Below are 15,234 nucleotides of genomic sequence, written 5' to 3' on the forward strand. Positions count from 1 at the left end.
ATTTTTGCTACCTTCAGAGGCTTGTGTGCCCTAATTCTTTATTTGTATAACCCGGGATCGGATCATAATCAATCTGGGCAGCAGCAGCAAAAAATAACGGGATAGAAAATAAAGATTTACGAAAATTTGGGTTTTTTCTATATCTGCTGTTGTAATGTGGACACCTAAGGAAGTCTTAACATATAATTTGGAATCCTGTGGTGCGAGGCATCCTATGCGATACTGTCAAATACCCTATGACTTTTGTGTACTGCTTGAGTCTCAACTCGGTTAAAACAAACCTGAGCAAAGGCCATGAACTCTTGTGCACTAGAGAGAACACGAGAGAGAAAACAAGATTGTAAGAACAAGTTGACAGACAGATGTTGACAGGAGCCCATCCCAGACTGGTAGCAGAAAATGCCACAAACTGGACGTCGCTGCATCCTGTGGTTCTTTTGTTAGTCAGCGCCAAAGAAGACTGCCAAAAGTCTAAACAAGCAGGCCAGCTTGTTTTCCTGTATATGGGGACCTCACTATGGCTATGGCCTTGTGGATGATTCCCTAAACCACATCAGTTTTTCCCCTTCTTTTTCTTATCTTTTGTCATTGGAATTCCAACTATACAGCAGATAGTGAAAAAAATCCAAGTGACATTTCATGCTCTTCTAGCCCAAGTAGGACTCAAAAAGCAGAGTCCTACAGGATACACATAGCGAGAGACCCTCTCTTTGCTTTGCTTGCCATTTGACAGATTCCAGTTTTCACCTTCACAGGTTGCTTGGCCGCAAAGTGAACCTCAAATTAGGGTATCAACTACAAGCATGCCTTGAAAATAATTTCTCATTTTATGAGGAAGTATGACTCGTGTGGCATGCTGAAGTAATTAGCCACCATGATGTGAAATAAGCCAGGTTCATTAAAGCTTATATACCTGCCCTGAAACAGAAATATGAGAAAAACTGCTGCGGCTAATTGTTTGATTCTTGAAAGAATGGACTGATTAAGAAGGTGGTTGGGCCTTGCAATCACTTTGGGGATTTGAGCTGTTTTGGATCAGCCAGAACTTCACGGGTGTTTGCTGAAGGTGGTGTGTGCCGGTCATTGATCAAGTCATGGATATTTCAAAAGCACACATTACCAAATTGTGGACAAAAGGTCAGAAGTATCATTACTTGGTAGATGAACTATAATCGAAAATTAGCAAAGTTTAGATTGGGGTTGATGAATTGCGGAACTGATTCAAAAGTACTATATTTTTACCTTGTGAAATGTATTACTGTATAATATCCAACTAAACAGAAAGCTGGGAGCTTCCTTGCAAATATTACTTCTCGAAATGATTAATAATAATGATATATTTTAACACAAAGTAAGTTTATTTGCTAGCATCTATTTTGACATGTATTATTATTTTACTGTAGTTTTTGGACTTTAAGACACAGCTTTGAATCCTGCTGGTAATGAGTTATATGATTTTTATCGTAAATATCCCGTAATATTTTGCTGTAAATATCCCATAATAAAATGCGGACATCTGCGGCGTAAACTACATAAACTTTTTTTTCTTGTAAAACCCGCTGAGTGCTGCGTCAAGTACATATGATCCAAATATTACAACATATTCTGTAAAGTTCAACCAATTTACTACCGCATACCATATATTATAGGGACCTTAATATTAAGTGTAAGTCAAACTATAATGAATATTAATATGCAGAGCAGAGCAAACCAGTATAGCATTACTACTAAAGTGAATTCCCTATCTGGCAAGCGGTTGTACACTTGCATTCCATTATTGCATGCAGCACTTAAAAGGTTTTTACAGTGTTACAAATGTCATAAACTCTTTAAAATGAAGTCCAGTAAAACAGCAAACATTTTGCCTTCAAAGCAATCATGTTCAGCTTGAATGAGAGACCTCTACAATATGTTTATTATTGAGCTGTGGTTTGCACTGGTTTAGAAATGTACTAGATCATAGTGACAGCCGTTTCTTATAATTTACTCAATAATGTATAGTGTTATCCATGTGGTTAGTCTGGCCTCCTATTAAAACGTCTCCTCTAAAGTATAAATTGAATGGAACCCTTATAGCTACTTTTTAATCATGCATATATGGAGGAAGTATGTATTCATGCGTGTACAGTATGTATATCATTAGTTTCTTTTATATCAACACATCTACTGCAAACATGTATACTACTTTATGGCAACGATAAACCTAAGGATGGTCTGTGTTGTATGGCAAGAAAAAGGAAATAACATGACCCATTGGTAGGTAAAACTTATGACTGTCAATCTTAGCAGAAACATTATCCTTGAAGGGATCTAAATTATCAACAATCCACAGTTATATACTCTTGTGCAGATGTAGCAAATGTTGTGCTAAGTCAATATTTACATACATTAACAGTCACCCTAAATTAAACATAAAGGGATTAAAGACTGTTATTCTAAGTGGAGATCTTTCATTATTATTTTTTTGTTCTTACTCTTAAATGGCATAAGAAAGGGCTCATTGGCGGTTTTAAAGAAAATGTCAAATTTCTGTGATTGTAAGGACTGAAATGTGGAAGCGCACACATTGAATTCACTTGTGGGCGTTGGAAATGGATGAAAAAGTTCTTAATCAGTCTGAACAGCTGCCAGAGTAAATACTGTGACTGAAAATGAGATACTTTGCATGAACCGGAAAAAAGGCTGGTCTCTGGTGAGCATCGGTTTCTTGATTTTGCAAAAAGGGTTTAAAATTATGTCTTTACAATGAATTTCCAACTTTACTTTTTACTTGTTTTACCAACTTTTATCCCTGATCATATTTTTGTCTGACAAGTGGGTATTCAATTCATACTTGGAGAGGGAAATTTTCAGTGAGGCACTTCAGAGAATCAGACCACACATACTGGCATGCAATTTTTTTTGTTCCTAGGCGAACTTGAACCGTGACCCTGCGGTTCCAAAGGCCTTACAGATGAGCTCCGTCGGCTGCTTGCATGCCGACCTTAATGAGAATGGGATGGACAATAAATGAAGCATAACCAAAAAAAGGTAGTACCTCATCTTTCCCCATTGACTCAATTTCTTTAGAAAAAGATGTGGTCAACAACATGTTTTGTGTTTCAAACTTGTTGAAAAGATTGTGGAACAGCATTACTTGGAAAACAGTCTCACTACAAACCTCATGCGTCACTCTATCAAAATACACATCTGTAGGCATGCACACATACGAATGCTTTAAACATATTTTTCTTCTAAACATACAATGCCCTTGATTTTATATGGAAGAATACTTTCACAGTCTAAGGTGCATCAAAGTTGCCAAACCATAATTTACAAAGATCGATCAAGGACTTGGGTTAGGACAAGCCACCTGCTCCAATGCCTACAATAAAAAGTCACCAGTTCGTTGCTTTACATTAACCATGGAAAAGACATTACCTTGAAGGCACATATGTTGAATTCATACCATGACTACAGCTAATAGTATGGAGGATCCTTTCTAATTCTGGCACACACCTCAACCTTAGTGTCCAAAGAAAGACATAAAATACTGACTCGTCTGACCGCAATTATATTTCCACTGTGGTCGTCCATCACCGATGCCACAAAACTCCAAGACAGCTCTTCTGGACACATTTAACCATAAAGACTTCCTTTTGGCTCAAATTAGTTTGATCTGGCATTTGCTGATGTAACTGTGTATCGGAGTGTTTGACAAATATTTGCCAAACCAATCCTGACCTCATGTGTTTGGATCAGCTGGAGATGTGCCCTCGCCCTTTAAATACTGATTATTTGCTCATGTATCTGTTGGCAAATGTGTTTATGTGACACATGCCTGAAGTCACATCATTGTTTAATGATTTTACCTCCGCACTACTTCCCCATTCCAAATTTATGTTGAAAAGATGTGTGGATGTGTGGATGTTTGATGTGTGTGTTATGGGAGTAATTAAAAAATCTATTTTATGATATACCTAACACGGTAAAATCAACTGAATTTAATGAAACATGTATTAACTGTAATTGAATACAATATAATATTTTGTTGCATGGTATGTAAATTTTGGCTAATTATGAAAGAGCATTGAATTCTTCTGCTAGTCATGAAGTAGTACATTTTTATGTTTAGATGAATAAAGAAACATCATTTAGTGAATAAATAATTTTCAGCCAAATTTAGAAACAATTTGGTAATGTGGGGTTAGCAAAGTGGCTGGAAATTAAGATGAGCACGAGCAAAATGTGGGCCATATTACAATTATTTATTTATTTTTTATATACAGAATCCTCAAATGTGTTAAGAAAAAACAAAACATATCGGCCCTTTTTGAACCTGTTTGCTATTTTTATTGTATGTATGTAATGCCTTTAAATAAAATACCCCCAAAAGCAGTATTATAGTTAAGTTATTGGTTACCTTAATGCTTTAATCAACGTATTTGAATTAAAGTACAACACTAGTATTAATTACCTTTACCGATTTATTGAGTAGTTGTGGCCAGTTAATTTCCAAACACATTTGCATGTACTATATAGACCAAGTGGCCACATTTAGACAATGTTTTTGCTCTGCGAGGTTAGAAACTACAGTATTTCCATTGGGTTTCATGGAAGCAGCCTTGTGCTGCTGAGGAAAACAAGAAGCCACAAGCACTCATAACATAATGACAGCTATGGGATCACAAATAAGGCATGGACACGAGTTGGGCCCAGTGGCTCTGTGTAATATTTCATCGCAGAAAGGCTAAATAAATTCCTCGGAACAGTCAAGTGAAACCACGTCAATGCAGCAGATGTAAGAAATGGCAGCTGCCGGAGGAATGCGGTTTGGCAGTATGCAATTCCTGCAGGGTCCTCTCATCGTTCACGCTTTGTATTTAGGAATACAAAGCTACTTTGTTGACAGAGTGAGTTTAAATCTGGTTGCTTGTCCGCCGGAGCATGTGTATATAGTATATCTGTGAATTGCACAGGATCTAATCTCTTTGATCGCTAAAAAACGTCTTGCTTAAAGTCGAGCCCCATGTGTTCAGAGCTGGTGAAAGTGTCTGGACGTATTTTAAAAGGATGGCATATAGCTATATTAAACACAGATGCACGCAGACGATTCATCTATTTTGTTAGAGCATACAGTATTGTAATATTTAGGCAGGCTAGCCACCTCATAGAGACAGATTTAAGGGCTTTAAACCTTACAGAAAGCTCTGAATAAGAGTCAAATAGCCATTCTGGAAGGCTTGCAAATAAACAGGGCTCACATTTCACAAGTACACAGAGCCAAAACTGTAATGTTACCATAAATCTGGAATCAAATGGGTACACTGAGTCAATGTGGCAGTTCATTCTTCCAGATGTTACTTATGGAATTGCCTGGATGTGCAATTTAACCTTGGGTGAGTTGCAACTTCATGAAGCCAGTTTGCAATTTTCATTTGACTATGGTGGATAAAAACATCTAATCCTGTTCTACTTCTGCTAGCCACGGCAACAAACTATCTTTCTTCATGTACAAGCTGTTAATGTCAGGAGAAGGCAATATTTAAAGCAGTTATTCAGTAGCTGTACCAAGAAAATGTTCAGGAAGAGCTCTGTTGTCTGAGTGTAAATTGCAGGGGACAGCAAATATATAGCCTGACGTCTAGGATATTATTGACATTGCTGTCTTATAAAGTCAAGTTGGGAATCTCAGGTTAGGGTAAGGTTGTGTAAGAGAGAATTTGCATAAAACATTTGGAACATTATTTGATAAACGGAAGCAAAAAAAAAATTCTGGACTAAATATTTCAAATATAGTTGATTTCGATGTGGCGGACAACCATGGGACAAGCCCAAAGTGTAGTAGCGCTTTTTCAATACTAAATAAAATGATAATAATCAAAAGAAAACTGTTGACTTTCTAATATTGAGCTCAATGAAAACACCTGCTTTTTCAGAAGGTAAAGAAACCAAGCCGATGAATGTCTGCAGCGTGACTAGCTCCTTGTGTAGAAATTATCAAAGCTTAGTGGGAGAGCTAATAACACGTTAAGGTTATTTAGTGTCACCATGGTAATGTTCAAATATGTTATATGTGTTTTACATACAAGAGATTGTGAAGGTGTTTTATGGGTGAAGCTATGGTGTGCTTTAAGTCAACACTTTTCTAAAGGGTAGAAGTCAGCGCTTGATATCCTGGGGCAAAGGTTAGGGATGGCATCTCATGGCCTACCTCAAACATGCATGTGCTACTGTCTGATGCTGGATTGGATGAATGTAAATATTGGAACAGAGCACCACTGCCTGCTGGCAAGCTGAGCTCAAGCATCCCGCATCATAACTGAATTTAGGGGCCACTCTGGAATCGGTGAGCAAAGAACTAAGGTTTGAACTGTGGGGAAGTCGACTCAAGCCGTAGTTGCTGTAACACCATCTGTTAACAGCCCCAGGAAGGCACAAGACAGCGGTCGGGGTGATGACCCAGTCTAATATAACAAGTCTACTCCGGCCCACTGTTTGCAAGGGCTCATGTAAAATAAGACCAGGGAGGACCAATACAAGCTGAAACTCAGCAGGGTAATAACATGAACCACATTGCAATAGAAGGTGGTGAGGCGTAGCCAAAATAGCTGCCCCGGTACTGTAGCTACCATCTCAGCAAGTCACACTTGCAGGGAGGCATACACAATTGCTCACACCTACAAACATCTGGTTTGTAATTTGGAGGCATTCAAAGGTGTCAGTTACAACTGAAAAAAGTGTCCCTACATTCCGACTTCTTAAAAAAGCAAAACCCAGTTCAGGCTAAAACTCTTTAAGCTTCATTTTAGCAAATACAATAAACATCATTATCCTCTAAGACAGTTTACAGGTATACAGTAGTATACGGAGTTAAAGACCACTTGACAATACTCCTAAAACTGGTTTAAATTTCCTGACAGACTGAAAGTGAGAAAATGTCCAATCTACTCTTGAAAAACGTACCGTATTTACTCGCATATAAGCCGCCCACATGTATAAGTCGCACCCTTAAAATTGCTGAATTTTACAATTTCTCGAGTATAAGCCGCCCTGATTCAAAATTTTCACATCCATATTCATGGTTTTAATAGGGAGTACAATGTGTTACTTTGAAGGGAAAATCTTAAGAAAAATCATCACAAGTGGTATTTCTGAGATACTCTATGAATCAAAAGCACATCATTAGGATCAATATCATGAGGAAGTTAATATGCCTGTCTTTGTAAATGCAAAATATCAAATTATTCAATTTGAAAAAAGAAATACGTCTATCTTGAGAACTTGATGCTTTTTAAAGACAGAAATTACAATTTTCTCAACAGAAGTTTAAAATGTCGTGGCAACCAAATTGCTTATAATGTCGAAATATCTCGATTTTTTTTTTCGATGGTTCATATTACTGCAATAGTTGTCACTTTTGAACAAGAAATGAAGAAAAAAAAATCTAGCCGAATTTTGTCATGTCAAATGTATCTGTACTTAAACTCGGACAAATAAAATCAACAGTTTCACCATTACAAAACACTTGTCTTGCCCTTCCTCTCACATGATCTCAATGAAATAGAACACTCAAAACAAAGTACATATTTGAAACAGTTTACATAAGTTGAAAATCACCAAGATGTGAAGTATCATGTTTGTATGACCTAGGTACAATGTCCTCAGGGAGAGCTTTACTTGACTTTATTTAGCTTTAATAAAAGGGACATAGAATGGTTGCCTGTGTTTTCACATCCAATTGTCCACTGTTCGTTAAAAAGCACTCCATTTCCTGATGTTTTCTCTATTGAACCTAAACACGCATTGTAGCCATATCACAAAGGACTGCAAATGGTCTGTGTGAGAAAATAAGTGAAATGAACATCTGAAAGGAAGAGGGTGTGATTATGACCGCTAAAGCGTTAGTGGTGGAAGGTTTGAACTGCTCAACGTATCCCCATATGATCTACTTGGCTGAGTCTAGAGTGGCCTTTGTGAAACACCAGCCGATCTTCAACTGCCTTCCAGATCTTTCTTGTCTCTTCAAAGTGGGGGAAATCAGGGTCCCTAGGTCTTAGCGGTTTGTATTTAATTTCTCTGGTCCGACCTCAAAGCCAAGATTGGCCTGGCTAAGAAAAATAAGCGATGCAATTATAACACAGTGGGCAGATTATTTATACAAAATAATGAATTTGTTTCTATACATGCCAATCATTTCACCTAGAAGACAGTTTATTAATGTCGATTTTCCCCATTGGGGCAGGGTGCTACAGGGAAGCATAAGTAAAGTCAATGACAATGTCTGAGGCACATGGAAAACTAACACCAGAGCCATGTTGATATAAAGTGATTAGTTTATTATAGCAGCTGAAGGCCTGACTACATGGGTCTTGGTCTTTCCATGTTGTCGAGATCTGGATGGGCACCCTGACACACGAGATGACGCTATTGTAGTGGAATCTGAGGATGCATGTGGCCAGATGGCACGGGAGCATCATTAGCGAGGGGGATTATGGGTGTTGTTCTGTTAAATAGGTGGCTCATCGTTAGAATTTGGTACCTGCACCAAAAACACGAGTCATCTGCTGCTGGCCTGTTCTTGGCCCAAATGTTTATTGCAAAAGTAACCCGAGGCCAGAATGAAAGCATCCCCTGCCTTGAGAGAAGCTTTCTTTTAAAGGGTGAGAAGTCCTTATCCTCTACTTCCTTTTTGACCTGTCGCTCTACATGGGACTGTTTTAGAAAATGAAAGTGGGTTGCAAAACAAGCATTTTGGTTTAAAAAAATAGACTGAATATCAAAATATGCCAAAACTCAATTACAGCCTTATTTAGCTGATTTACCCTACATGTGCTCTGGGCCAAAGGTTCACAGCAAACCCGGGTGCAGGTTTCCAGCTCATGTAGCCTCTCCTTATTAAGTTAAAGCTGTTTGGTTGGATTGATAGGGAGATATATAAGCCTGCTACCAGGATATGAGCAGGCATATGTGTTGACAGAATCTCTGATAAGACTTCTCTCAAATGTTTAGGCTCATTTTACATTTTCTCACGAGTTTTGAAGGAAATCCTACAAAAAAAGGATTCATACTGTTTACTTTTTTAAAGCCTATTTATGTAGTAGATCATTATCATTATTAGTGTTGTCAGTATTCATTATCTTTATGTAGTACTTAACTGGAGAGAACAAACGACTACTTGTTTTCCAAAATAAGATAGCCACAGCTCAACAATACATTTATAATAGCACTACTGTAATTGTTAATCATTCATTTTCAGTACCTCTTATCCTCATAAACAGCTCCGCTGAGGCTAATCTGAGCCATCTATAGGCAGTAAACAGCGGACACCCTGAATTGCTTGCCATCCAATCCCATTGCACTATTGTATTGTTATGTTTCAATATGATAAAAACGTTGATGCAATTCAGGAAGAAAGCTTTTCGATTGATATACAGTGTATATATGTTGTTCCTAATACCTATAACTTCTAGTATTACGTATTACCAATACAGATTTTCCCATCTCACATTAAGATGTTTGATTTCACACTGCCAATATTGTTGTCTTGTTTGACCAGCCAAAACCACAAAATGTTTTCTGTGGTGCAAACAAGACCACACAATTTGTTGGTCAAATATATCAACAAGGTTGGTTAACACATCTGTAACAAATACCCACACAGCAAGTTGCAAAGCTCAATAGTTCAGACAACCTGAAACTAGACGCCGCAGTTGCCTGATTAAAAGTGAAAAGCACTGAAATGAACTCCACTACAACAATGTGAACACACACTTCCATACAATCAAAGTGTTTCCACGTGTCGCGACACCCTCTTGTGACTGTTGTTCATTAGCTAACTGTCGTCTGGTATTTAAAGCTAACTTGAAAGGGACAGTAGCCAGGTTTTAGACAACTTCACAGGAATCAACAGCCAAAAGGGTCACTTTGTCAAGAATGCCCTAAACTTAAACCATGACAAGTCGTCTAAAGAGAGACGTTGATTCAATCTAAGCGAGGCATCACATTTTCATTTCCACAGTTTCTTAGAAGCTGTCCTCATGGTAAGCATATTACTTTCCTCCTTACATGGCAGAGACTGATCTTTCCAATCGTTCTTCACCCTTAACAGCCAGCAACGCACTCAGTCCACTCATTAGCACGACAACGTGAGTGATGCCTGGGAATCGGACACCTTATGAAAAGATGTCTGATGTTGAGTGACATTTTTAAAACATGGCAGTTCTGACCAACCCTCTTGAGAACCTTGTCCGAGCTGTATCCATAGACAAGGGAGATACTGGCAGAGAGGAAGATGGGGGGACAGGGCTTTATTAACGTGTAGAGATTGACAGAAGGGTAGAAAACATTCCGTCAAGTGGTCTCTACAGAGCTGCTCTTGACTTCTCGTTTCTAAAAAGTTCCAAACTGTGTTTAGTCTATCGTTCATATCAACAGCCTGTCCTGAATGGTGCCTAGGCTTCATTGGCATAATGCCTACTTGTATCCTAAGAGTACTGTGCTTATTCCCATTCATGACATCCACAACTGTCGGTTTGATATATTGCTCAAGGATACTAAGACAGGTCTGTGGAGTAACTTTCAATTCCGACACTACCTCCCCACCCTTTCTTTCCAAGTAATACCAAATTAAGCATTCGGTGTAATTTTCTTTGCAAAAAACTTCTGTCAGTTACAGCTTTGATTGATGTTCATTGGTCACTTTATTTGCAGGTGTACCTAAACACTTACCTTCAATTGCATTAAAGCCTTGAGTTATAGCACTTAGGAAATCACTGGAATTACTTGATTTAGAAAGGTGAGGTAGTCCTATAATTTGTAAACATTTACTTTTAAGTAAAGTCGATATGGCTTGAGTATGAGTTCAGCACAACGGCAACTTATTTTTAAGGTATAAGGTGAGGAAGACTCCATTTTGTAGGAAAAATGTTCATAGAAGATACGCATTGAGTTTTACAACAATGAATTCACAAGTCATTCATCCAATAATTATTCATATAGCAACATTCACAACTTCAAAAGGCATTGTGGACCAAAGTACCAAACACAGTGATCAATAAAGCGAGACAATTACTTATGAAATCATATGGAGATTGCGGAAAAACCTTAGGAACCAATTTAATGCAACTACAAGGGACAACGCTGACATTTATAAACCGAGAATAGAACTGTACAGGTTGACTATTAACATGCAGTACACAAGGTTTGGGTAGCTAAAGAAGCATTATTTTGTTTTGACATTTTCTCAATCTACAGAGGCATGTTTCATTATCGGTGACATTCTAGTTTGGGATTGTTTTCGCAGTGAGCAGTCGATGGTGATTATAGAACTTGACATGTCATTTTTACTATTTTGGGGGCATTTAGAGCCCGCCCCCAAAGAATCACAGGAATAGAGCATCTGTCAGCTAAGGATGTTCCTTACTAGATGATGTTTTTCCAATGTAGGCACGAGGAAATGGCAACCCTCACAGCTCAGCACACTGTCGCACCACATGAAGGCCTCAGTTAATGTTTAACTGAGACATATTTCCAGACGGCGGCCTGCACTGCGGCAGGAGATGAGGAACACGCTACAAGCATCCTCGCTCATGCTGCCAGCGCTAAGCCTTTCATAATCGCCCAGGAATTATACACATCCCAGTTAAAGCGTTGGTAGGGTGAGTTATGGCTGTGGTTGTTCCCCTGAGAAATCTGCCAAAAATATGATTTAGTTCAATCACACGTCTGGGGTCTGAAGCTTCCTCCGACACTGTTCAAACACACGTCTTCTTTTCTGAAGGCAACGGAATTTGAAGGGGGCCGACTGCAAACCCCTCACCTAACAGTGACATTTCCAACATGGCAACCATGACAGGAGTGTTATTACTCCTCTCCAAAGAAGATGACACCACAGAAATAAGCGAATTCGTTCCTTTTCATTTTTGTTTATTGCATCAACAGCGCCAAAAGTGTGTGTAGTAACAGCAACATTTTTCACTTTAAAAACTCCAAATTGTTTTAATATATAGGGCAATCTGCAGTGAGCCTAATACATTCAGCGTTACAATTTAGGAACTGCTAAACTACACAAAATGTACACAATGAATGTTTAAAATATTTTAAAAAGAAATAAAATGGCAGACATAATACTATAATGTACTAAATGACAATAACATGATTTTATGTTCAATTGCACTCAGCTCCTAATAGCTGTGGTACTAAATCTAAATGAACAAATAAGATAAGCCTTTACAAAAATGGCAAGGCAGTTACACATGCAAGTACAAAAAAGATCCCATTTGTGATTAGACATAGAAGGCTATCCATGTCATTTTTCACAATCCCTGTATTAAAGATCATCCACTCAATCCTTTTGTACATTTCCCAGATTCAACATTAGCACTACTGTTAAACGCATTAGCCATACAGGGCACTGAGCCTTTTTTTTTTAAACTTAAAATTTAGGCAACACTTGCTGAGCTGTTTAATATTGAGCAGTTTTTCTTCATTGTGACAGAATACAGAGCTGCTAGTGATATCACTGATATTATCTGTCTGAATGATGGAGCGCCAAAGTGTCTCGCACTCGATTGAAGTGCCACATTGGCTAGAGGATTCCCATCTTCGGTGTTGGGCGGAAAATTTTTAGCTGGTACTGATCCATTTGATTCATCCACTTGTGTCAAAAAAAGAAATCCAGGGCGTGGAAGTCAAAGTCAATAAAATGGGTAAATGTCATCCAAAAGACTTGAAGTCTATTATACTCGGAGCAAATGAGGCAGTTGTGCGGGCGGGATTTAAACCGTTAGTGTTAGGAGTGACTTCAAGATGGTTTGGCATTGCAGAACACCGAAATACGGAAAATGTGGTGTATACCTATTTATATATAGCACTAAGGATAAGAGTCTTAGCAAGACACGTTGTCAACTAATTAATATATTTTAGCTTTGTTGACTGTCTTGGACAGTTTACCAAGACTTTTTGAACAACCTTAAGCTCTCAACTTTGTATTTAGAGGCAGTCTCTTTCAATTCCAGCATGACTATCCTCTGGTGTACAAAGTAAGGCTGTTGAGATTGGATAAATTGGATGTAAAAATAATCAACAACAAAAAAAGAAAAAAAGGGAAAACAGCTCGTGATGCCAAACCCATCAAGACAATAGTAGAAACTATTAGGTATTTTATTCTATCTTCACTTTGTGTAAGTGAAAAACCATGTTGTCCCATAGCTTTTACTTGCTTTGATAAATATAAAAGTTAGTTCCAACGAGATATTCATTCAAAAATAATTAAAAAAAACACTTATTCATATAATTTCACTTGGGAACCATATTTTTGTACACTTTGGTTTGATGCATCATGTGACTCTTCAAGAAAAAAATGAGTTGCTGCAAGTAAACTAATCAATCACAATTTTCCCCCAAATCCTGCATTTCGACTAACACCAATTGAAAATGCGGCAAGACTAATCCACCACGGATATCCTGTTGTTGCAATCAGGGCTAAGTGACTATTATATTTCAAGTGTACCCTTTTAAAGAACATGTGCAAACTGTAACACCTGTGCGAACACAGGCACGTTGGTGGATGGTCCAGCCCACGGTCTGGGTACAAAGCACGCAACTACACAAGTGTGGGGGGAAAGAGGCGGAAGAGGACGGAAGCAGAGGTTTGTGTCAGTGTGTGTTGTGTGTTACCACCAGTATGTTGAAAAAATGCTTGGCGAGTTTGCGCTCGTCTAGAGCAGCGAGCAATATCCACCGCAGCTACCGCCTCCCGCGTCCTCATCGGTGAGCTGCACTGCTCTACCATGGCTCTCAGTTTGCCATAATCCTGGACTCTGGATGATCTTTTCCACCAGTTCTTCAAACGCACATTGCACGCCATTGCGAGTCTTTGCGCTGGCCTCTGCGAGGAAAAGAGTTTAAAATTATAGTAAATGGCTGGAGCATGAGTTCTTAAAAGGGGAAAAAAATTGAGTGCACTGCAGCTGACTTTTTGATGTTTGATTTATAAATAGACTAGACCAAAAATTCTTCTAGGAGTATTAGAGTGCCATCTCAAAAAGCAGTTTCCCCCTCTTGTAATATAGTCTGCTGCAACGTGCCAATGACTCTTCTGAGACGAGGGAATCCTTTTGGCTTACCTATAAAAAGCATGGAATGTTTTCTTGCAAACTTTAGTCCTTCAGCCCTGTCGAGCTCGTGGTTTTCCTGAAACAAAGAAGTAGTAAAGGTTTATTTGAGGTCTGCCAGGTGGGGCTGTCAACTAGTGTGAGCATCTGAGGGCAGGGAGGGAAAGTTTAATTTATTTTTTAATGTTTTTTTTTAAGAATAGGGCACAATGAATTCATAATGCTCTTTTTAGTGGTCCACTGGCATCCTGGTTTAAAAGAAGCTGCCAGAAATATGTGGGTGGGTCTGCAAAGCTCAGTTAGTTCAGTCATTTTTCGAATGGTTGTGCCTTTTTGGGACATTTATTTTGATCTATGCTTACAAGTCGGATTTAACAGATTGAAGTAGTATAATCACTGAATGGCAACCTCTAATGACACGTGTGGGTAACAACCCAAAAAGGAATGAAATAAAATATGGCAAATATTCATGTTTGTCTGACCATGATCGATTATACCAGCAATTAGTACGATAATGTTTATATTAGTGACACTTTTCATTTGTGCCGAGAATTTTATCCCATCCCAAATTTTCACTGTGAATTTAGTGACAAATATGAAAAAATATCCCTGTGTGGACTTCAATAAAAGGTTGAACTGAACAATAACTCACTAAGTAATAAACTACGTTTGAAGTGACATTCAAAAAAAGATAAATTGAAGAAAGACATTAATTTTAGCATCTTGAGCTCTTCAGTAGCCAATTAATAAAGTACAGGGAGTCTGAAGAATGCAGTAAAATGAAAATAATCTAAATAATACAAACCAGTGGCTTACCATTAAAAGACAATGGATTAAACCCTACAACAATCCATCAGAAGGAACAGGGTACATTTAGTCTAGACAGTTAGATTCTCATAAAATATGATGGAATAGATAGTACATTTACCTTTTATGATATTTATTGCTGTATGAAATAACTCTAGACAGATATAATGAACAATAACTAGAAACATACTCACCTTATCGATTTTATTTCCAACAAGCATTTTGACAAGATCATTCCTTGTGCAGTATGTCTCCAACTCATTGAGCCAGTTTTCCAATTTAGTAAAAGTTTCTCGCCTTGTCACATCATACACTGGAGCGAAACAAGCAA

General features: G+C 38.2%; 1 protein-coding gene across 2 annotated transcripts in view; it reads right to left on the minus strand.

Moving 5' to 3' along the window:
• Positions 1-15,234, minus strand: part of LOC144091660 (ras-related protein Rab-18) — a 36,140-nt gene that overhangs the window by 18,149 nt on the left and 2,757 nt on the right. The window contains exons 5-7 of one of the 2 annotated variants that reach the window (XM_077624184.1): positions 15,098-15,216; positions 14,109-14,175; positions 13,660-13,870 (exon numbers count right to left, since the gene is read on the minus strand). In XM_077624184.1, the coding sequence (XP_077480310.1) occupies positions 13,701-13,870; positions 14,109-14,175; positions 15,098-15,216 (356 nt within the window). In that variant the 3' untranslated portion in view covers positions 13,660-13,700. Of the gene's footprint in view, positions 1-11,886; positions 13,871-14,108; positions 14,176-15,097; positions 15,217-15,234 lie in introns of those variants that run through there. The other variant, XM_077624183.1, reaches the window with a different exon arrangement.

This window comes from Stigmatopora argus, chromosome 17 (assembly GCF_051989625.1).
Source record: "Stigmatopora argus isolate UIUO_Sarg chromosome 17, RoL_Sarg_1.0, whole genome shotgun sequence".
NCBI lineage: Eukaryota > Metazoa > Chordata > Actinopteri > Syngnathiformes > Syngnathidae > Stigmatopora > Stigmatopora argus.